This window comes from Bos javanicus, chromosome 19 (genome assembly GCF_032452875.1).
Source record: "Bos javanicus breed banteng chromosome 19, ARS-OSU_banteng_1.0, whole genome shotgun sequence".
In the NCBI taxonomy this organism is placed as follows: domain Eukaryota; kingdom Metazoa; phylum Chordata; class Mammalia; order Artiodactyla; family Bovidae; genus Bos; species Bos javanicus.
Window position 1 is genome coordinate 13305199 of NC_083886.1, and position 24475 is coordinate 13329673.

At 39.5% G+C, this 24475-nt stretch overlaps 1 protein-coding gene and 1 long non-coding RNA gene across 11 annotated transcripts in view; one reads left to right on the plus strand and one right to left on the minus strand.

The window, feature by feature from the left end:
• BCAS3 (BCAS3 microtubule associated cell migration factor) overlaps positions 1-24475 on the minus strand; it is a 590167-nt gene that overhangs the window by 282840 nt on the left and 282852 nt on the right. For all 10 annotated transcript variants that reach the window (XM_061390224.1, XM_061390222.1, XM_061390227.1 and 7 more), the window contains 2 exons: positions 8184-8284; positions 5577-5773 (listed from right to left, as the gene is read on the minus strand). In XM_061390224.1, coding sequence (XP_061246208.1) covers positions 5577-5773; positions 8184-8284 — 298 coding nt within the window. The remainder of the gene's footprint in view (positions 1-5576; positions 5774-8183; positions 8285-24475) is intronic.
• Positions 12245-14913, plus strand: LOC133231732 (uncharacterized). The gene is made up of 2 exons (XR_009731217.1): positions 12245-12555; positions 14467-14913. It is a non-coding gene; the product is annotated as an uncharacterized LOC133231732 (long non-coding RNA).

The following is a 24475-nucleotide window of genomic DNA, read 5'->3' on the forward strand; positions in this document are numbered from 1 at the left end:
TGCAAAGCAGAAGTAGAGCAACAGATGAAGAGAACAAGTATATAGACACCAAGGTGGGGAAGGAGAAGTGGGATGAGTTGAGAGACACAGGCTAACATATATACAATGTATAAAGCAGATAACTAATGAGAACCTAGTGTATAGCACAGGAAACTGCTCAAAGTTGATGGGAGGGGAGTTTGGCGGAGAATGGATACATGTATATATATGACTGGGTCACTCTGCTGTGCACCTGAAACTATCACAACTATATTTTAGTGACACTCAAATACAAAATAAAAGGTTAAAAAAGGGAGATGAAGACTTTTAAGAATCTTCAAATTCATGAATAGAATCATTGTCTTCCTTAAAAGATATCAATTGATACAAAAATTTGAGCCACTCCCTTAAAATCCTTAAAGAAAATTATTTTACATATGGCAACAAGCATAGGATAACAAACCTAGACAGCATATTAAAAAAGGAGAGACATCACTTTGCTGACAAAGGACCATACAGTCAAAGCTAGGGTGTTTCCAGAAGTCATGTACTGATGTGAGAGGTGAACCATAAAAAAGGCTGAGTGCCAAAGAATTGATGCTTATGAATTGTGGTCCTGGAGAAGACTCTTGAGAGTCCCTTGGTCTGCAAGGAGATCCAACCAGTCCATCCTAAAGGAAATCAGTCCTGAATATCATTGGAAGGACTGATGCTGAAGCTGAAACTCCAATATTTGACCACCTGATGTGAAGAACTGACTCATTTGAAAAGACCCTGATGCTGGGAAAGATTGAGGGCAGGAGGAGAAGGGGGTGACAGAGGATGAGATGGTTGGATGGTATCATCGACTCAATGGACATGAGTTTGAGCAAACTTCAGGAGATAGTGAAGGACAGGGGAGCCTGGCATGCTGCAGTCCATGGGGTCGCAAAGAGTCGGATATGACTTAGCGACTGAAAAACAACACAGGATAACACAGCTGTGTTGGGATGTGGCTGCCAGGGGGTTAGCTAAAATCTCTACACTCTAACTGAGTTACCTCCACAATATCACTAATTAGCATGTAAGAATCAATTAGAATGTCAGCAAAATTGCAATTTACTACATATGAGTTTAAGTTGCTTGGGAATGGTAAATCTATTAATGCTAAGAGTCTAGTTCCAGCTGTATTTCTGCACTATTCACTGAAGGATTTCTGTATGGCCCAAAGAGCTGAGAGGCCCAGGCAACTTAAAGGAAAAAAGACTTACCATAATAGTCTAAGTGTGTATGTTTTGGCAATGCATTCATTCAATAAGTATTTGTTGAGTATTAGTTATGTGTCAGTAGTATTCTAGGAACAAGCAGAACCAAAACACAAAATGCAGTCTGTGTGCAGATACATGGTATAGCACATGAGCATTCAAGACTGATGCAAAGGAAAACTAGTGTGAAAATAAATGAAATAGGTAAAAAAAGCTTGAAAAGAGGAAATGAGGGAATGAATGCATGGTCCACAGCAGAGTGAGAGGATTCTGTGGAGCTGGAACAGAAATTGGACCTCTATACAGTGTTAGGATGATGTATTTATATGCAAAGGAGCAAGAAGATCCCTTTAAAGACAGAAGTAGAAAAAGCAAACCCCTGGATTTGTGGCCAAGCATGATAAATGCAGGTCATCTTGACGAGCATGATTTGGCTTATGCATAGAGTTTATAACGGATATTGATGAAGATAAGAAGTTGATAAGCACCATGAGACATTACAGAAGCCTGACATTTCAATTACGGACTGTAGAAAAAGGGTCCTCACTGAAAGCACAGTAGGAATGTGTATGTGTTTGTTGTATGAAAGGAAGAAATAGGAGGGAGGTGAAAAATGCATTTGACCTAGCACTGGAAGTTGGAAATGCTGGTATGCTAATAACTGATCACTGCTCTAGCGGTGTACGACCCAGTAGCCCTTCTATATCAGCTTATTTTCCCAAGCCAGTTATGGTGATCCCATCGTCTCATGGTGAGATTAATTAGGTCTGCAATGAGTGGGTCTAAGCAAACGTGGGCCAATAAGAAAACAGGAAGAGTTTACTTAAAGTTTCTAGAAGAGCTGTTTTCTGGGTCTTAATGAAAAACAAGCAGCTAGTCTGTTAGATATGCTCAGTGCATGCAAATTAAAGCTGCCTCCCAGTCTAAATAACTTATGTGGGCTAATAAATTTCCTATTACTAATTCAATTTATACCACTGGAGTTTCTGAATCAGCCAGGGTTGTGGGTGGAGTGTGCTTTGGGCTAGATGAAAGAAGGCTGGCCAAGAACTGATGTACTGAAACCAGGCACCAGATACACAGGGGTTTAGTCTATTATTCTTCTTAATTTTACAAATTTTATATATGCTTGAAATGTTTCCATAAAAAAAAATACAAAAATAAAAACAAACTGGTAGGGGTGATGAAAATGTCCCAGAATTAGGAGGATGCAGCAGAACATAGTGACTACACTAAAACCACTGAACTGTACGCTGCGCTTTATGTTATATTCATTACATATCATTTAATAACATGATTAAAGTGTGAGGATCTAATGTATCACACAGTAACTACGGTTTTGATAATACTGAAGTTTGCTGAAAGAGTAGAAGTTAAATGTTCTCACACAGAAAGATCACAACATACATATATAAAATGTATCAAACAATGGATGTATTAATTAACTAGATGAAAAAATGAAATGAAGTTGATTTCCCAGGAGCTAACCTTGAATGGAAAACTAGGTTTTATATCTCATTCTTTTACATTATCTATTTCTCAGGTCTATTCATAAATACGTCATTGACCTTTTTCTACATGTTAAATCCCTATTCCAAGTAAGGAGCAGCTGTAAGATTAGCCAGGCTCCCCTGGTGCCTCAGTGGTAAAGAATTCACCTGCCTATGCAGGAGACATGGATTCGATCCCTGGGTCGGGACGATCCTCTGGAGAAGGAAATGGCAACCCACTCCAGTATACTGGCCTGGTAAATCCCACGGACAGACGATCTTGGCGGGCTATCGCCCATGGGATCATAAAAGACTCAGACACAACTGAGTGATGAAACAACTCTGAGGTTAGCCATTCCTGATCCCCTCATGGATATGACAGCCAACAGCACACCTGACAGTTGCCATTTTGGTGAGGATACAGGAAGGCAGACTATCACAGCATCATATTGATTCTCGGTGATCTGGGGTACAGGAGAAGGCACTGGATGTGAAGGGCTGGTTGCACCAAAAGATCTAAACAAGACTTCACAATTTAAAGGAGAAAGTAAAATCAGCAGCCATAATGCCGAAAGAATTGTAGAACCAGATGTAAGGAGCCAGGATAAAGTGATGGCGCACAGAGACGAGGAGAATATCAGGAGTGGGATTTCTAATTGGATGTGGGGCAGGAAATGGTACTAAACAGGACACGTAATTGAAATAATGTGAGATAAGTCTGAATTTTTCATCAAAATTGTGTTCTAATGGGGTTAAGATCTTAACCAAGGGCTCATATGCTCAAAATTTTAAATATAAACTGCAAGCAAAATACAACAAAATTATAAACCTGGGACTAATATAAAGGTTTCTAGTATTTACACATGCTCAACAAATAGGATATAAACAATTTAAAGATAAATACCAGGAGCTTTGTAGTACAAGAAAAAGGAAAAGTCCCTGAGGAAAATTCTAGAAGGACTTCAGGAATAAAGCTCTGTCGGAAGCAGCAAGTTAGAGAGCTCTTAGACAAAGACCTGCATCTGAAATGAGGGGTAACGAAGAAAGCTAGAGGAGGTCCACAACCAAGCAACAGGGCCAGCCCCGGGACTCTGCGCTCCCAATGCAGGGGGCCTGGGTTCAATCCCTGTTCAGGGAACTAGATCCCACATGCCACAGCTAACTGTATGCTGCAAATAAAGATCCTGCATGCAGCAACTAAGACCCAGCATAGCCAAATAAATAAAAATTTTAAAAACTCAAAGGAACAGAGCTGGGTGTACAGAGCTGGAGATGTTCTCTAAAGAAAAAGGACAGGATCTTATCAGAACAGCAGGTGACAGTCATCAGAAAAAAAGGCAGGGAGGGTGGTCGCTGAGAATCTTGTAAATAGTAAAGAGAATAAACATAGTTTTATAGGTCCATTTTATTACTATTTAAGTAACAGAATAACCTACAAAAACAGATGAATATGCACTGAATCACTAAGCTGAGAACTGACTCTGCCTGACTTCCTGAAAATGGATCATACTTTATAACTGCTTTCTGTGAAAAATGGTCCAGCATCCACCGAGTTGCCTCACAACTTAAGAAAAGTTCTATTTCTAGAAAGCTGAAGAAAATATAATAGACCCAAAAGAGCAAAAAGAAGAAATAAAAAACAAAAGAAAACTAAAATACTTGAAAAAAAGGTATTACAGGAGACATGTTCATTCCCTGTGCATGTGTGCTAAGTCGCTTCAGTCGTGTCTGACTCTCTGCAGCCCTACAAACTGCAGCCCACCAGGCTCCACTGTCCGTGGGATTCTCCAGGCAAGAATACTGGAGGAGGGTGCCATTTCCTCCTCCAGGGAACATTTCCAGGGATCGAGCCTGGGTCTCTTATGTCTCCTGCATTGGCAGTGGGTTCTTCGCCACTAGCACCTCCCGGGAAGCACTACATGAGTTGTTCTTAAAGAGGATGAGATGGTGGGATGGCATCACCAACTCAATGGATGTGAATTTGAGCAAACTCCGGGAGATAGTGAATGACAGAGAAGTCTGGTGTGCTGCAGTCCACGGGGTCGCAAAGATTTGGACACAACTTAGCGACTGAACAGAAAGAAGAAACTAGTCTTAATTCACCTCTACAACAGCTTTTGCCTTAACAAAGAATAAAAATTGGTTATATATTTGTATACTTACAGTATAAAAATTTGTGACTAATGTTGACAAAGAAGTAGAATAAAAACATATTCCCAACATATGATTGGAACACATTTTTCAAACAATTTTTTAAAAAAGAGATGCAAGAAAAAAGTGAGAGGGTTATTTTAGATTGAAATAAACATATAATGTAGAAATTTTTCTGAAAAGAACACAAAGAAAGGAAATCATATTGCATTAGACTGGGCCCTTCATCATCTGTTGTACCTTGATATGTCAAGTCTTGGTATAACAAATTAAATTGCTAAGCAAATTTAAGTTGCAAAAATCAAAAAGTTCTCAATTATGTTTAAAAAAAAAAACCTAAAAATAAAAAGCATACTGTAAACTTTGTATAATGATTCTTACAAGTGAGGATCAAAGAATATATATGATGAAAACACAGAGAGAGAGGATAATCAGAAATACGAGAAAGGCAACATAAAATAGGATGGCTTTAAAAGTGCACTGAATATTCGATCCAGGAAAGTACAATCTAGAACACAAATATTTATGGGAGGTGATGAGATCTCACGTAAGATCCTCAGTGATTAATAATGAATCACAAGTCACAGTGCAACAACATGTGTTCTGCAACATGACACAGTGTAAAGGGGGGAAATGTAAAGATTATCTAAGATGTTCACCACAAACGAACATATTAATCTGGTCAAATCTCTCTCTAGTTCTTATTTCTTACCTGAGACTGTTGAGGTCAAGATCATCTGTATCAAAATCTGAAAGGGGCTGTGGAGTATCACTTGGACCATGAGACTGCAACACAGATGAACTGGATGATATGACTGTGGTTTGGCCTGAGGGATGGATGGTTTTGAACTGGAACTGTGGACCCATCCACAGACGTCTGTGGGGTCCGGTATGCGTTACAATTTCTACCTGGAACAGATCAGAAATCATGATTGAGATGTACCATGACCACCCTCTGAGAGCCTTTCATGATCCCCCCATCTCATCTCTGAACGCTCACATTCTCCAAGAAGCCCATCTTAACCTAGTGGGAGAGGGAGAGGGTGTCATCCACAATCAGAAAGTTGTGACAACAGCAGCCTGTATAGACATTCACTACATCCATCTACTGGTTTTTGTCATAATATAATAAAAATTCATTTAGTGTTTGTATGTGTATAAACACACACACACCCCCCACACACACACAACGCAAAAATCACACGAATATAAAAGGCCCAGTTGCCTGCCTCATACACCTAGCATCAGCTGCCTAAGGACTACTTTTTTCACTCATTCTAGACAGTCCTTATCACTCTGCGGGCATACAATGAACACTACACTTGTCAATCCACATATTAAAAGTAATTCCTTCACTGAGGACTAAGCTCATAACAAACGCGAAGTTGTTCTTCAACTATCCAAGGATAAGAAAACGTCTGAAATAATTTAACACTCACAGCCAGTTTCTTTCCACAATTAAATATTGTAATATTTACTATACTTTCCTCAAAATTCCCCCAAATTCACTTTTAAAGGAAGACAGGATTACAAATTTTCTCTCAAACTAGATTTGTCTTCAAAAATACCATTTCTTAACTACAGTGTTTCCTCAGCTCCCATGAATGTTGACATAGGTATTTTAAATGCTGCAGAACAGTAATACCAAAATGCCTTATGAATTTCATGCTCTATGGAAGAGGCAGGGAATGTTGCCAATATTAGACAAAGCAGAGAGGAAGACATGCGGTAAAACCTAAAAATAAACATGTGATTTTATAAACGAGCGACTTGAATAAGAGACTAAATATGCAAACCTTTGGTGAGACACTATTTCTCAATGTCTTATAATTGCTACATCCACGTCTATACACACAGTTCATAGAACTGACTTCCCATGGGCCTTAGTGTTGCCCTGAGTTCTTCTATATTTAATCACATTTCTCTGATTGTGGTGATTAATTCTTAACAAAACACAACTGAAAAGGTTCTAGGAGTGCAGCTCCGTGTTTGTGAAGTCCTAACGGGCAAAAGCACCATGGTCTTGGAACAATATCCACATTCCCGCTAATCACGGGGAGAAAACGACTCAGATTTAGGACAGTGATTTCTCATTCAAGGAGTTGTATTCAGCAACATAAATGAGGCCACAGATAGAGCATGCTGTGTATTTTAAGCTCAAAACCATCAGTGTCACAGAGCCGAGAGGTAAACAGATGCCTGTGCAATTTCACTGAGGCGATGGCCAGATGTTCCAGCTCATCCTCCTGTTGTGTGCAGTACAAACATATTGTGTATACTTTCACACTGACAGCACACATTACCCCTTTTTCTAATTGAAAAGTTGAAGTGAAGGACAGTGGTTTCTCTGCCAGCATCCTTTTTCTAAAAGCTTCGTTTGTGGTATCCTCAAAAAAGGATGCACCTCCATGTGCAACCTAAAGGAGCTTTTCCTGTGAGTATTTTCAGTGTGATGAAATGTCTGTCACCTAGAAATAATTTCATTCTCTGGTTTCCAGATTCCCTTTAGTAGTTTGGGCTCTCCTCCCTGAGAAAGCAGTGAAACTGCACCCGGGCCCCTAGGAGGCACCTGTCTGCTGAAAAGCCGCGGGATTTGGTAATCCGAGACCCGGTCATTAACTTCGCCCAGTGATGTCAGACTTGAAACAGACATAACAGCATCTGTAATGAAGTCACTTGTAATCTCATCATTTTGAAATCTGCCCGAGTATCTTTTATTTCAAAGCCCTTGAGATGAAGACAGCTTCACCTGGCAGGGGGAGGAAGGGTCAGTGGAAGCTGTTACAGGACTGGTTTGGAGACCCTTGGAAGCCACGTTACAGGAGCTTAGGAAAGGAAGGCCAGCCCAGCACTTGGGCAAATTAGGAGGCAGAACTTCCCTAATCAAAGTCTGGGCCCAGTCTTCAGAAAATGTTGCCTCCACAAAAGAAAGCCTGAAGATTGCTGAATGGCTTCACCATTTTAACCAGGCCAGTTCTTATCTTAATCCAAACAGTCCATCTGAAATCCAGGGTTCTGGGGGATATAAATGGCTTGTTTGAAAGATATTCGTACTTTATGTTCTCTGCATGAAAGCTAATGTACACACACATATATGTATATGTGTGTATAAAATATATGTATATGTAGCCCTGCAGCAGTATTTCTGAGAAATTCTTAATATGGAAAGATGATTAATTCTTGATGATCCTAAAAATAACCCGAATTCTGCCCATTTTCCTCTAAGGAAAAAAAATTTTTTTTAATTTCGAGAATAAAGAGAGAGAAATGGAGCTCTGTTTTCTGTCACCTTAATAGACCCGATGTTTCCGAGTCTCACCTGAGACAGCCACTCTTCATCTTCCTGTCCGCTATGGTCAGAAGCTAAACTGTCGTAGGACCCGTGCCGAGTAATGGGCCCAGGGCTTCCAGGGGGGGCCACTGACGGAGAAAGAAAACGTATTTAAACAACTTTAATCCATGCTGTGAAAAAAAGAAAAAAATGAATATGGGCATAACCATCCTGGATACTGTGGTGATTTATAAGCTAAAATAAGACATTTAACACACAATTCAAATAACTAATGAAGAAGAAAGATTAAATTTCTTAGGAGCAAGAAAAATCTCCAACTAGGAGCACATCTTAAAAAATATCTGTGGGAATCTAATCATGACATGTATCATTGTTGAAGAAATAAACACTTAACTGAATCTTAACAACATAAGTACATAAGAAGCAGTGACGATTCCATTGCCTGTGCAATGTAACTGCTACACCTCAGGACACTTCAATGCCTTCCACCTAACAAAGAAATTAAGTTCATGCAGTTCTTATACTCTGGGAAGGGGTTTTAAAAACAAGTATCATATAAGATTCTTTAAGAGTATACTTAATAGTTTCACATAAATGGAAGGCATTAAAATATTTTAAATTTTAAAACACTTTTAGTTCCTAAAACAATGATTCATCAAAAGAAATGTTTCTTTTTTTTTTTAATGCTTCTATAGTTTCCCTGATTTTTAGGTCATAGGATACAGGCTTAAAACAGAAACAGCCCACTTCTCATACACAGAAGAACCTCTGCTTAGTGTCACTCAGGTGTGTCCTGATACGTCAGGTCTGTCCATGGAATCCTCCAGGCAAGAATACTGGAGTGGGTAGCCATTCTCTTCTCCAAGAGATGTTCCTGACCCAGGGATTGAACCTGGGTCTCCTTCATTGCAGGAAGATTCTTTACTAATAGTAAACATGCCTAGGTTAGGGAGATCTCGTGGAGAAGGGAATGGCTACCCACTCCGGTATTCTTGCCTGGAGTACTCCATGGACAGAGGAGCCTGAAGGGCTACAGTCCATGGGGTCACAAAGACTTGGACATGACTGAGTGACTGATCTTTGCTTGCTGCTGCTAAGTCAGTTCAGTCGTGTCTGACTCTGTGCAACCCCACAGACGGCAGCCCACCAGGCTCCCCCGTCCCTGGGATTCTCCAGGCAAGGACACTGGAGTGGGTTGCCATTTCCTTCTCCAGTGCAGGAAAGTGAAAAGTGAAAGTGAAGTCGCTCAGTCGTGTCTGACTCTTAGCGACCCCATGGACTGCAGCCGACCAAGTTCCTCCGTCCATGGGATTTTCCAGGCAAGAGTACTAGAGTGGGATGCCATTGCCTTCTCCAGATCTTTGCTTAGTCAAAGCAAAAAAATGATTCAGTAAACATTTATTGAGTTCCTAGGAAACAAATATTATCCCAACAAAAACTTACTTAGCCTCCTCTACTTAAAGTCTCATACTTTTTATTTGCTTATTTTTATTATAAAAGAGGACTTTAATTTTTTAGAACAATTTTAGGTTCAAAACAAAATGGAAGAGAAAATACAGAGATTTCACATACATTCTCTCCCTCATTAAACATTTTAATACTAAGAGAAATAAAGCAATAAAGTACTGAGGGGAAATAGAGAAAAGAAAAAAGAAGAGAACCAAAGAGGAAGGAAAGATGGTGACTACTGAAGAAACCAGGAAGAAACAGAAAAGAATGAGAGAAAGAAAATAATCTCAGAATTTCTACCACCCAGAGATATGTTTCTATACTTCAATATGTATATTTTCCAAAGGCTACAATTCTAAAATTGAAATCAGAGGATATGAACATATCTATATTTCTTAATGCATATTCCCAGAAAAAGATATACATTTCCACAAGGAGTAACTCACAAGCCAATCTCACAACGCTCTTGCCAGAACAAGTATTTTGAAGAACTAAATCTTAACAAAACAGGTTTAAGTGAGGTAGACAGAGCAGAACGTAGGGCAAGATTTTAAGAAGACATACTCACCAAAACCTTATCTTAGCTAGCTGGGAGGGGAGAAATGACGCTTAAGCCAGTCAATCACTCATCAGAGGGAGATAAATAGTATTAAAATATAAGATTTGCAATGGTTAAAACTATTAGCTGTTAGTTCTTCAAATCCTAGTTCTGCAGCTGAGAGGCAGGCTGGCAGCTGGCACGAAATACAAGTGACCACCAAAGCAAAACAATTCCCTATATTCTGAATATCATGAAGAAAAGAATATCATAATAATCAATGTTGAAGCATCCTTTTAAATAAAAACTGATATGTAATTATGTTTGTAAAAGGTTAGGTGTTTCCCAACCACTTGTAATATTTTAATAAATAAAGGTGAAATTCTTAATATAGAACAGAGCAAGAGTATGCCTCAAAGCTGCCCTCTCCTTAAAGACTAATCAAGAAGCCAACTAAGGACAAACAGTTAGAGGTCAGCACTCTTTGGAACGCAGCTGAGGCCAGAGAAAATTTTAAAGAGGTGAATGAATAGGCCGTGCGTACATCTGAGAAGAAAGAGTTACAGAAAATATCAATTACAAAGATTTTGAAGTGGGAACATGAAATGTTTCGGTCATGTCAGAAAGCCAGTACGGTAGGTGCGGTGAGGGAAGCTGAGAGTGGAAGATGAATCAGGAAGGCCAAGAAGCCAGGGAGGGAGGGTCAGCAGATGGTTTAGGACTTTTTTTTAAAATAAAACTAGGATAGACAGATAACTGGAAAAATTGGAAGAGAAGTTGAGAAATTATACCCTTGTGTTACTAACCAGTACCTAATGTGATTTTTCCCCCCAAGAGTTTGTAATATACCCAACATGTGCTGAGCCCAGCCTACTACCTGTTGCAGAATAAACACTTTATAAATAAATGAATGAACGGAGCTTTTGATTCTAGAATAAATAATGAAGGCTACCAGGATGGTAGGATACTTATTCACTCATCATCAAAATGGGGATAAACTTGGGACCTCCCTAGTGGTCCAGTGGTTAGGATTCTGTGCTTTCACTACCGAGGGCCTAGGTTCAATTCCTGGTCAGGAAACTAAGTACCTGCAGCTGCAAGGCATAGCCAAAAAAAAAAGATATGTATGGAAGGGTAAATTTAAAAATAATCTAATGGCAGAGAATGGTGAGGAAGAGGATTATAGCTGAAAAAAACGTTAGTCATGAGTTGATGACTTTTGAGAATTACAGGTACATGGAGAGTCATTATACTGACACAATTTGTTTCTAATTTTGTGTATGTCTGAGATTTCCCACAGTGAAAAGTTTCTCAAGGAGGAAAAAAAAATCTCTTTCTCCTCTTCCTCTTCTTCCCCTCCAACCTGTTTCCCAAAGGAACTGGTAAAAATACCAATCATATATCTATGAACCATTAAATCTGAATCCTAAATTTCTAAATAGAGATTGTGAGAAGAGTTACCATACTTTATGTTCACTAAAAAACAGTATTTCAATTAAGAATGCTTGGAAGAATTCAGAAGATTCACAATATAAAAATATGTGTAGTGGAAAAATATTTTTCAACATAAAGTAAATATCCTTTATCTCTCCCTCACATTTCTTTACATTTAAAACTTTCTCCAATCCAGGTAGGAAGAAAACTCCATGATTACTAGCTGGTGGAAACAATGACATACCCAGTCACAAAGAAGAGAGGAATTCAAAACCCTGACCCTGGGATAAGAAAGAGAGATTAAAAGTATGACAGTTAGGAGCAAAGCTTCCATGGTTTCCAAGCAGCTATTAGGAAAGACATGCAAAAACTGGAACAAGAGCCCCACAGACAGAAAGGGGAAAAAAGAGGGTTCCCAAGGAAGGGTACAAAAGTCAGAAAGTTTTAGGGATGAACAACTGTGAAAAACCCTAATTTCATTCTTGGGTAGTTTCAGGAAGTAGCAGGAAGTTCCACTTGGGAAACAGCATGGAGGTTTTACTCTTCTGCAGTGGAGAAGGTGTGCACATAGTGTGTTTTCACAGCTGAGCCTGTGACAACCTCTCCAAGTCCCCTGTGAATGTGATGATGAATATTTACTACACATTCAAGAGTAATATGGACAAGGTCCAGGCAATTGTCGGCCTTTGAAAAGGCTTTGAAACAAGGACGGATGCTACAAAGACCTATATCAACCAATGTGCTACTAGTTGCTCAGGCGTGTCCGACTCTGCAACTCTACGGACTGCAGGCTGCCAGGCTCCTATGTCCCCGGAATTCTCCAGGCAAGAATACTGCAGTGGATAGTCATTTCATTCTCCAGGGGATCTTCCTGACCCAAGGATTGAACCCAAGCCTTCTGCATTGCAGGCAAATTCTTCACCGTTGGAGCCATCAGGGAAGCCCGTGAACCAATACAGCAGCCAACAATTAAATCTGGTAAGGAACTGGGACATCTCAGTGGTGAAAAAATAGAGGTAAAATATCTTCAACAATCCCATCTCATATCTTTGCGCTATGTAAGCCCTACAGAATTTAGATGCAACTGTGTAGGAGGTTATAATTGATTGAGATTAATTTTTCCCTATTTGTTAGGACAGAGGTACAAAAGAGGACTAAAGAGAATTTATAGAAAAATGAAGTTACATATGTTGCAAGCCTGAGTTTAATGGACCAACATAAGCACCTTCTAGCTAAAGAAAAATAGTATCGTTTACATTTACCAACTATTCTTAAGGGTTTCGCAGGTGGTTCAGTGGTAACGAATCTGCCTGCCAATGCAGGAGACGCAGGTTCAATCCGCGGGTCGGGAAGATCCCCTGGAGGAGGAAATGGCAACCGACTCTAGTATTCTTGCCTGGAGAATCCCATGGACAGAGAAGCCTGGCGGGGTGCAGTCCATGGGGTCACAGAGAGTCGGACACGACTGAGCATGCAGCACTGTTCTTAGATAGTTAATGATCCTGGGTTAGGAAAAGGGATATGGAATTTTGAAATAAAAATTTCTGCTATGCTCTATCCCTACTTTTACTACAATCATTTAAAACAAGCCTATCCATCTAACTACAAAGGGTACACTGTCAACTTTTTTTACAGAATACAACTCCAAAAGTACTGCCTGTACACACAGGCATTTGATAAATATAGATCAACAACCCAGGGCAGGCTGAGCAGATCATTATGAGGTAACTGTGAGCTAGACTTTGTTTATATTGTGTTTTCAGGAAAGCAGATCATGCTTCTAGTGAGTAAATAAAAGCTAAAAAAAACCCACGAAGTGTATTTTAATGTCTTACAGTGATATATGAGTATGTGTACGTATGTGTGTATTCCTATGAATATATTTACACTTATACGTGTTTATGTGCAAAGCAAACAAAAAAAACATCTTCAGTGTTGACCTTTTCAAGTTAGTCTCGTTAATCAAACCCCCCAAAATTTCCAAATCAGTAGAACAACCGAAGTAAAATTATGAACAGAAACATTGAATGGTCCTCTGAAAATACCCCTACAGCTGAATGCCCCATAACAAAATTCTCAGTCTGAAAACAGAAAATGTCAATTCATAATATAGATTCTCAAATTCATAAGTAGTTAGGAAGGGCATCAATGACCATAGAATTTTTACAAATTACCCACATAAAATATAGTAAAAGAGTTATAAACATTGTATTAACAGATATCTAAAATGATACTCTGAAATCTCATTTTTAACATTAATTAATGGACTACTTAAAGGTTAGGATACATAGGTTTGAGTCAAACTTCCAAGAATGAGTTATTACCAGTCCTGAAGAAAGGCAGAACTCTCTTGAAATTTCAGGCTGTTTTATCCAAAGTAATAACTGTATATCCTCAATTCCAAGAAATCAAATTCTTTTTAGAATACCCCGAAACTAACAGCTAGATCTCAATAACCTAAGTTCATCTGCAACAAATCTAGTCTTCCAGTTGAAAGAGAGAAAGTACATTTTTATCATTAATATTAATACACTTTATATTAGAACAGGTAATTACTTTTCTCAAGTGTATTGGCCACGGTTTGGATACTCAGGAAAAAATTAGATCCCCTAACTACCGAGTTTACAACAGGGGACAGAGGATCTAGATATTCTATTAAAGAAATGAAAGGAATAACTATTTGATCTCAGCACCATTCATCCTTAAAAGCAATGAAAGGAAAAAGAGTTGACAATACATTTGAAAGTTAAAAGAGACTAACCACATACAGGTTATAAGCATCGTTTTTCTAAAAACTAACACAAAGCATACTGCTGCACAATGAGCCGTGCTTATTTATAAACTCAATGAAGGGACAATCTATCTGATTCTGTTATGTTCTTGTTCTAGTCTTTCCTGCATCTCTTGAACTCCTAGTAATAAATTCTCGAAGCTTCAGAGGACACAGCTGCTGATCAAGCACAGGCTCCGCTGCTAGCGAAACTCCAAGCTCCCAACTTTAGGAGATGGTAAAAAAAAACTGCTATACTTCCTGAAACGAAGCTCAGTGCCACTGGAATCAGAGAGATCTACTTCTCAAGTAAGGGGGTGTGGAGCAGGGCTGACCCAAATGGCATCTACTTTTTTATCTGAGATGCAACTTTCAGCTTTAACTGCTGTTGCAAAGCCTAAAATCAGTTCATATGTTGAACAAACAGCACTAGAAAGAAACTTAGAGAGTCTTTCAATATGAAGAAACAAAAATGGATCCCAAGGTTTTTATTTGGAAAAGTGAGTGTGAGCTGGGTCTTACTGGCAGCTGAGTGGGCTGCAGAATAAAGTATTCTCCAGATTCAGGACCAGACTCAGTTTTTGCTTGCCCCTACTCCTTAACATATCCCCACAAATCCTCTGCAAACAATAAAACCCTTACCATGCTGAAGTCTTTAGTGGAGACCTGAGAGGTGAATAATGTTGTGCCAGCATTATTCAGTCCTTCAGGTTATTTAGGGGAACAACATTCCTTTTTCTAGCAACAGAGAAATTTGTGAGTTAAATGACATCATGCTGCCTTGAATGAAACAGCTCAGGCTCAAAGTTCACCCAAAGGCCAACAGTGATAAACCCTCATCCAAGGACAAACTTCAATATATTTTTGGTACTTATTAAAAACAGCATTTATAGAGCAGCCATACAATAAGAGAAGGCTCTTTACCAAACTCTGTTTCTGATCAGAAAGCACTCAGGATCTGAGGAAGAAATTCTGCTTGGAAAGGTAGTTTCTTAGCTCAAAAAATAATATTTGCCTTTTAAGAAGAAAGGCTCAAAGACAAGTAATCCAAAAGCAAAACGGACTAAGGCATTTCCTAAGGAACAAGCAATTCACAGAAGAGGAAATACAACAGCCAACAAACACATATAAAATAGTAGTATTCAGAGACTTGAAAAATTTTACAGGTTATGCTTTCATACTATCAAACTGGTAAAAATTAAACTCTGGACTTTTAAAAAATAATTTTGTAAAAAGGAGAAGGCTTTCAGGTCAAAAATAACACACCTAACTATCTCTATGGAAGCCTAGAAGTTTTCTAATTTATAAATGTTTCCACTTATATGTAAAGGAATTTGCTGAATTTCACACATAGAATAATCTAGCAATAGCACGATGTATTACTGGCTACTCTGTTCATTATGAGCCATCTCTCGTACCAGTGCGACAACAGCTGAAGCACTCCAACACATATAAAAGGGAGCAGGTTTGACCCTCGCTATATATTAAACGGACCAGTGATCTTCCTCGCACCCTGACCCTGCGGTACCGCAGATGCTCCCTAATTAATTATTAAAGTTTTCTAACAGTCAGTCATTGTACGTCTCTGGTTTCACTTTCCTTTTATTCCACATTCCCAGAAGAACAGTCACAGGCAATATATAATTAGAAAACTGACGTATCCTCATTGCCTACGAGATAACAGATTTCATTGGGTAACTGACACAGGGTCATCTCTGCCCCACCTGCTCTTCTCCCTTGCGCTGCCCCCAAAGCATCATATAATATTCCCACACAAGACATAAGCTAAGGCGCTTTCGTTTGGTTCTTCCTGCGACCGTAACGGTCCACTGCCGTTTTGCATCTGGACAAGCTGTACCTGGGGGGAGTCTGGAAGGCTTCACAGTTTAGTTTTGCTCATCCATGTAACTCTAAACGTCATAAAAATGGACCGATAGAATAAAACATAATGGCTTCATGCTATCAGCAAGATCAACTACTCCACTGAAAAGTTCAAACTGTCCCGGCACACTTCTGAGAACTGAATAGGCGGCAAGATTTGCAATGAAGGTCACCTGGAAATATACACACAATTTAATGTGTTTTATGGCAACTCAACTCACAGTACAACCAGATTATATATACATTAAACCAGCAGCAGGATAACTAGAAAAGTCCACCCTGGCTATTTTAAAGGAACATAGCCTGTCTGTATAATACCTTGCTTGCAGCTTACAGATAAGTTTGTCTTGCCAAGGGTTAGATAATCTACTCAGAAAAATAAGTCTAAAAACAACAAAACCATTCTTATCAAAGCTCACCTTTACATAACAGTTGCCTCAGGGAAGAAAGGGATGAAGCAATGACTCATTTTCCCCTAAATATTCCTTGGCACCATTTAAATTGTGTATACTATGTACCAACTTGGGCTTCCCTGGTGGCTCAGATGGTAAAGCGGGTTCAATCCCTGGGTAGGGAAGATCCCCTGGAGAAGGAAATGGTAATCCACTCCAGCAATCTTGTCTGGAAAATCCCATGGACGGAGAAGCCTGATAGGCTACAGTCCATGGGGTCACAAAGAGTCGGATACGACTGAGCGACTTCACTTTCACGTACCAACTTAAAATTTGATAATTATAAAAGTTGGGGAATAAGCACAATACAAGTAATATGGTTAGTGAAATCAACCTAACAAGTCAAGAAGAGAAAACAGAGAAATCACAAGCACTTCAGTGAATGATGGAAACCCAATGCATGAAACGAAAAGGTGAGTTTATAGCATTTCCCCCCATATTTCCTTAGGTTTTGTGACATTGTCCTTAAAAGGGGAAATGGAAGTGGTTTTATACACTCTGTCTCTCATATTCACTGTACACATCTTTGTTTATCAGCTTTTAGCAACTACTCAAGTACACACGGGCTTCCCTGGTGGCTCAGTGGTAAATAAAGAATCTGCCCCCCAATGCAGGAGATGTGGGTTCAATCCCTGGGTTAGGAAGATCCCCTGGAGAAGAAAATGGTATCCCACCCCAGTATTCTTGCCTGGGAAATCCCATGGACAGAGGAGGCTGGTGGACTACAGTCCCTGGGATTGCAATCAGATGTGACTTAGCAACTAAACAATCCAATCAAATACACATGGTAGTGTATGTTTTTACTGAGAGAAATGACTGCTTGCTGGTGCTAATTCTGGGCAGAATCATGAGCTGTAATCTCTTGATAATAGCAACTGTATTCTCACAGCTACCTCTGTACGTTAGACGCATTTCTTTCAGGAATAATCAGTTCTCAATTCAAACACTCTAAAATACAATATCCTCTATAAGAGACCTAAGATGGGAGCGCTTATAAAGTATTGTGAATTGATGTCTTGGAAAGTAAAAAAAAAAAAAAAAATCACTGTTTGGATTATTAAACTGCATTCAATAACCAATGTATACAAGTAGGCAAGAGGCCAAGTACTGAAAATGTATTGTTCTCCATCTCACCTACAATGGCACAGTTGAAGAGCAAAGAGTTTAACTACTCAGTCTAGCCTCCACAACAAAGTCCGACAAAACAAAAATAAAGGAGAGGTAGTTGTGGGACGTCCCTGGTGGTCTGGTAGCGAAGATTCCATGTTCCCAATGCAGGGGACCTGGGTTCAATCTCTGGTCAGGGAACTAGATCCTACATGCCACAAGCGTTTGCATGCCGCCACTAAGACCCAGCACAGCCAAACATATTTTTTAAAGTATTTTAAAGGGCGGGGGGGGGGGGAGGGGGGGAGGGTGCGGTGCGGGGGAGTTGTTTGGAAATGGGAAAATGGCAAAAATCATTTTTTTTTTTTTTTTGCAAAGAGTTAATGCAGCTTCTTCCATGCTTCCCTTATTTATTATCTAGTTACATTCCTGATAAGACCAGATCATTATACAACAGGAAGAATTAAGTGCACATTTTCCCATGCCTAAGCAGAAGAGCAAAGTTCTCTTGGCATGGAGAGTTAAAAGCTTTTAGTTGTGGAAGACATCAACATTTTCAACTTATACTTTAGAATATAATTTAAAATCTTTTCAAACAATCATTAAGGACCCTTGATGTGTTCCATAAAAAAGAGAAATTAAATGATTAAGATTTTTACCTCTAAATAAATCAGAAAATCCATAGAACCAAGAGGACTGGGGAAACAATGAAACAGAAAATACTACCCTACAAGCACCATAGGGTTCTCTCTCTTTCCAAACACAAGAGAACACTTTGAAGGCTGTTCTTTCCTATACTGCACAACATACCACTACCAGAAACAGCTACCCCTTATCGTCAAGTCTTTGTCATTAGACACATGCAGGCGTTGCTGCTGCTGTTCAGTAGCTAAGTCACATCCATCTCTTTGTGACCCCATGAACTGCAGCAGGCCAGGCTCCTCTGCCCTTCACTATCTCCTGGAGTTTATTCAAATTCACGTTCATGGAGTCAGTCCATCTCATTCTCCACCACCCTCTTCTGCTTTTCCCATCAATTTTTACCAGCATCTGGGGCTTTTCCAATGAGTCAGCTCTTTGCATCAAGTAGCTAAAGTACTGGAGCTTCATATATATATATATATATATATATATATATATATATATACACATACACACATACATACACACACACATATACACACATATATACACACACACATATACACAGATACATGCAAGCATTAAATAGGTAAAAAGATACAACTGTGGGTGGCTTTCTCATAATACTTTATCCACCATACATTAAAAAGCAACAACAGCAAAAAAGATTTCTGTACTTCCTTTGTGGTACAGTGATTAAGAATCTACCTGCCAATGTAGGGGACATGGGCTCGATCCCTGGTCAGGGAACTAGATTCCACATGCTGGGGGGCAACTAAGCCCGTGCACGACAACTACTGAGCCTGTGCTCTAGAGCCCACAAGCTGCAACTACCGAGCCCACATGCCACAGTTACTGAAGCCCTCACGCTTTAGAACCCATGCTCTGCAACAAGAGAAGCCACCACAGTGAGAAGCCCAGGCACCGCAACTACAGTAGCTCCCGCTCACCACAACTACAGAGTCCACAGCAGCAATGAAACCCAGCGTAGCCATAAATAAATAAAGTTTTAAGATAACATCAGAAACAAGAGTGGCAGATGTTGTTAATTCTTCAAGCTGGGTAATATGTAGATTCATTATACTAGTCACTGTACTTCTGTGTATGTTTGAACATTCCCATAATAAAAAAACTTTTAAGACTATTTCATGAATGGAAAAAACAGCAAATATTTTTTGACCTGCAGATGGACAAAGAGTCACCTTGATTCTTTCGTGGCAAGACTAGGAAATGCGTGAAGTATTCAGGACTACGTTGTTTTCTCACAGCATCATATACGTGAGAATTGCCCATACTGACTTTAGTTTACTGTACAACATTTAATTTCTGTGCCGTGTAACAAACTGTATAGTTCATCCTTCCATTTTCCCTTCTTTCTTCCTTTTCCTTCCTTCCTTTATTCCCTCCTTCCTCTTTCTTCCTCTCTCCACCATTCCTTTTCTAGGAAATTCACCTGCCATAGGAACACAGACAGGTTCATTATAAAGTTCAAAAAAATACAGAGTAAAAAACAAAAGGCTCACCAGAATAGTGAACAATGATTTCAATGATAATCTCAGAAAATCAAATGTCCTTCTGGCATGTCAGAAGTTGGGTTTCAGAGTCTTAAGGCAACTAACTATCAGAAAGAACTTCCAGAGGAAAGCCTTTCAGAATGCAGTGGACACCAAGAAATATCCCAATTCCCATAATTTACTAAGGGATTGAAGATGCTTGAAACAAACAGGTCTAAGAGAAATTTTCAATTTGCTTCAACAAATTAGAATTACTAAGTAAAGTTGCTTTTTATAGCCTTGAAAATACTCACATTAAAACCTTACTTGTCAGGATGACCACTTAACAGAAGAGAAAGGATTTACCACAAATGTTTTCTCTTCACTGTCATTGTTTAAAATTGATTTATGTATTTTCACTTTTGGCTGCACTGAATCTTCATTGCTGCACATGGACTTCTCATTAAAGTGGCTTCTCTTGTGCAGAGTACAGACGCTGGGGTGCACAGGCTCAGTAGTTGTGGCTCTTGGACTTAGTCGCCTCACAGTACATGGAATCTTTCAGGTCCAGGAATCGAACCTGTGTCCCCTGCAATGGCAGGTGGATTCTTAAGCACTGGACCACCAGAAAAGTTCCTGTTGTTTGTTAACAATAAAGCTATGCCACCCGGCAGGATCTCAGTCATAAAGCCGTTGGAATACAGAGAGGCAAGAAAGACCTCAAAGGCGAACAAAAATACTATTTCTGTAAATGCCACCCACAATGCTAATCTATAGTTATTTTTTATTGTATCTAAGGTAATGTGTCAAGCTTTTTGGATGAATTCGCTCATTTAATCTAAAAACAATTTTATAAGGTGAACATGAAGTCACTCAGTCGTGTCCGACTCTTTGCAACCCCATGGACTGTAGCCTACCAGGCTCCTCTGTCCACGGGATTTTCCAGGCAAGAGTGCTAGAGTGGATTGCCATTTCCTTCTCCAAGGGATCTTCCCAACCCAGGGATCAAACCCGGGTCTCCCACATCGTAGACAGACACTTTACCGTCTGAGCCACCAGGGAAGTCCATGTTAATGGTAGGTAAACTAAAGTCCAGAGAAAAGAAAGTACTTCGGGCCACACTTTACATTCTCTATAATATCCCTGAGGAATTCGAAGATTTCATTTTAGAAAATATTGGTTTGGTTTCATACTTAAAGGTATAAATGGCACAACCATAGAAGGACCACTGGCACCTAGAAAACATCCTTGGAAGGCAACAGAATGCCTAACCCCCAAATATTCCTTATAATCTCAGCTCTGACCCAAACTTGACATCACATAAGGGAAGTTCTGAGGCTCTTCATGTGGTTATAAAATACAAAGAAAGCACAGAAGAAAAGGCAAGAAACTAACGGCATAAAGGCAGTTCAGTGTTTCTCGTCTCTCCACCGACTTCCACAGAATCACATGGCAGAAAGCTTCCTGTCATATGACAACAATAAGGACAACAGATTCAAACTGGAAAGGGATAATCAAGGGCATTCACCCACCACCCTGTGCCTTGGTCACTCAGTTGGTTACCTTCAGTAAGAAAGATCGTGAGAAAGAAATTTGTTTCTAAAAAGAAGTTGAGTGATGATCACGGTTTTTACATCATCAAAGCAAAAGTAAAGCTTTTGACTTAAATAATATGAGAATGCAAAGGGCAAGATAGACAAACAGAGGTACAGCTGAGAACTGAGCAGAAAGGCTTAGTTTCTCTTGTATTTTCTATTCTTCTGGACTAAGAACTAAAAGTTACCATGCAGTCATAAAAGCCTGGCACATAGAGCGCAGCAGAAATTATTATTTTATTATTACTTAAAGGGCAGTGGCCAAGAGCAGCCCTTCTGTTAACAGCAAAGAGGTGCAGGTAAATACATAAGCAATGCCACCATGAAGTAGAGATTTTTGTTTTAACAAAATCTATATTTATATGATTATATTTCCTATGGTTGAGAGCGGCTATAATTAATGGATTTCCCTCCTTCTCCTAATGCAGCCATTTGTCAATTCAAATACAGAATGTCCAATCAATTTTGATGTATTTAGTAAGCAATTTGTCAAATGGTGCTATAATCCAGTTAATATATTAATTCTTGGCATGGAGAGAGCTCTGCCATCTACATGGTTTTCCATAGCTGGTGTGGAGTGAAAAATCTGTGCTGGAACTCAACGGTCACTCTCCAGAGGTGACACCTCTGTGTCCGGGCATCAGGAAGCACGGCACAGTTCATCACTTAATAGGGAAGCTGCTTCGCTCAACCAGACACCCGGGGTCGACTGGACAGTGTAGCTGCCAGTTTACTGTACTGAACTGGGTGTCTCTGAGTGCCTGTGTGTCTCATACATTTAAAAAATTGATCAAGCCAACATACGTGACACTAAATGCAAAGTAAGCTTCTGAGAGAGGAACAAGGCTTTATTTATGAAATGTATGCATCTTAAACTTAAAAAATACTTTTATAATGTTTCTTCATATGAACTGGTAAAGAAGTGACTCTCAATCTTTTATTTTTCCTATCCCAATATCCTTCAGGTAAACGACTGATTCCTCTTAGTATTTAACAAGACACCGTACTAAGGCCACACAGGAACCAGTGGTCAAGATTCTTAGAAGACCGCCTTCAGTACACACAGTGTGATGCTCTGAACATGACAGTTTTCTTACTTCATTATTGGATAAGATATAAATATATATTTCATCCAATAGTCACTATGTTATCTCCATCTTTTTCCTACATCTGTCTATGTACTGGGGGCTGGAGAAAGAGAAGCAGAGATTTCAAGTAGGTGGCTCAAATTTATATGATAGAATGAATCTGGGTTAGACAGATGAAGGAAGGATCAAATTCTTTCTCCAACTTTTTAGTGGGATATTCAATCCCTACCAGTTTGGGCAGAGCAGGGAATAGAAGAGAGATTTTCAATGTATCACAGATAACTTCCATGGGCATGTTTGGCAAATACTTTCCAAAAATGATGAATCTATCCATTCACTGTATCCAAATCTCTCCATATTTCTCTATCAGGAAATGCACTAGCAGAGATGAAGGCAAATCCTTTCTAGAACACAAAACTGAAAAACAAGGCAAAAAAAATTCATGTTGTATGACAGAAACCAGCACAACATGTAAAGCAATTATCATCCAATTAAAACTAAACTTTTTAAAAAACAGAAGAGAAAGAAAGAAAAGAGGAAAGGATATTGCATTCATATTCCAGACCTTAGGCTCCCCTTAGCCCATTTATGAACCATAAGCGAGCACACTGGCAGAGTGGTTCGGCACAAGGCTGTGTATTTAAAAACCTGCCGTGTACACTAGTCCTCCAGACTACCAGACAGCCCATTATTCGATGTGTCTGCTGAGAAAGGTGCCCTATGTGTCAGAAAAGCACACTGAATCTTTTTCAATGACCCAGGGGGCAGAGGTCGCTTATTATAAATGGATAATGAGACCTAATGCAGTGCTCTGAGTATGGACAATGAAAGGGTCTATCCATAGCCCCTGGTGGATTGGTCATTCAGGCTTTTATTTCCTCTGCACACTTAATGGAGTCAAACAATTGACAGAAATTCTATAGAGAAGGCTGAAACTGGGAGAAACAACTGTATCCTAACCCTGATAGACAGATACAAATAGTGACCCTGAAATGGCGCCAGAACTCCCATCACCACTAACGCAGCAGACTGCTGTAGCATTCCCCCTAAATTCCCATTTAGTCATTTGTTAGCAATTAACCTTCCTGATGGAAGTGATGACGCATCAAACTACAAGCTCCCACCAATATCAACCCACTACATTACTGAGGTGAACAGATACAGACCATTCTCTTTTGGCCCCTTATTTTTGGAGAGAAGGGCAAACAGATCCCCCCACACCCTCCATTTTGCATCCCCACTACCCAATTAACAAAACGCACATTCAGAGGTATCAGTATCTGAACAGAAGAACCTTAAACTCTGGTAAAGTGAAAGTGTTAGTCACTCAGTCATGTCCAACTCTTGGCAACTGCATGGACTGTAGCCTGCCAGGCTCCTCTGTCCATGGAATGCTCCTGGCAAGAATACTGCAGTGGGTAGCCATTCCCTTCTCCAGGAGATCTTCCCAACCCAGGGATTGAACCTGGGTTTCCTGCATTGCAGGCAGATTCTTTACCATCTGAGACACTGAACTCTGGTGGGACAGAGTAAATGACATCAGAAGCAGTGGTACTCCAGGACTAGAGGCTTTATGATCAATAGATTACTTTTCTTTAATCTATCAGAAGCAATGTTCTACCCCAGCCAAATCTGCCAATTCAATGGCAATGAATATTAACAGCATAAATGGAAACAAATATACTCAACTGTACCTGGGGAAAAAAAGCAAGTCATAAAACAACTTAAAGGAACAGTAAGTTGTAATAACACTCATAATTTTGTAAAATGAAAAAAGACATCTAAAAGAACAAAACAACCCTCTGTAATAACTTTTCTTTTGTTTCATTTCAATTTTAAAAAACAGTTATAACAGGATGGTGGTGTGACA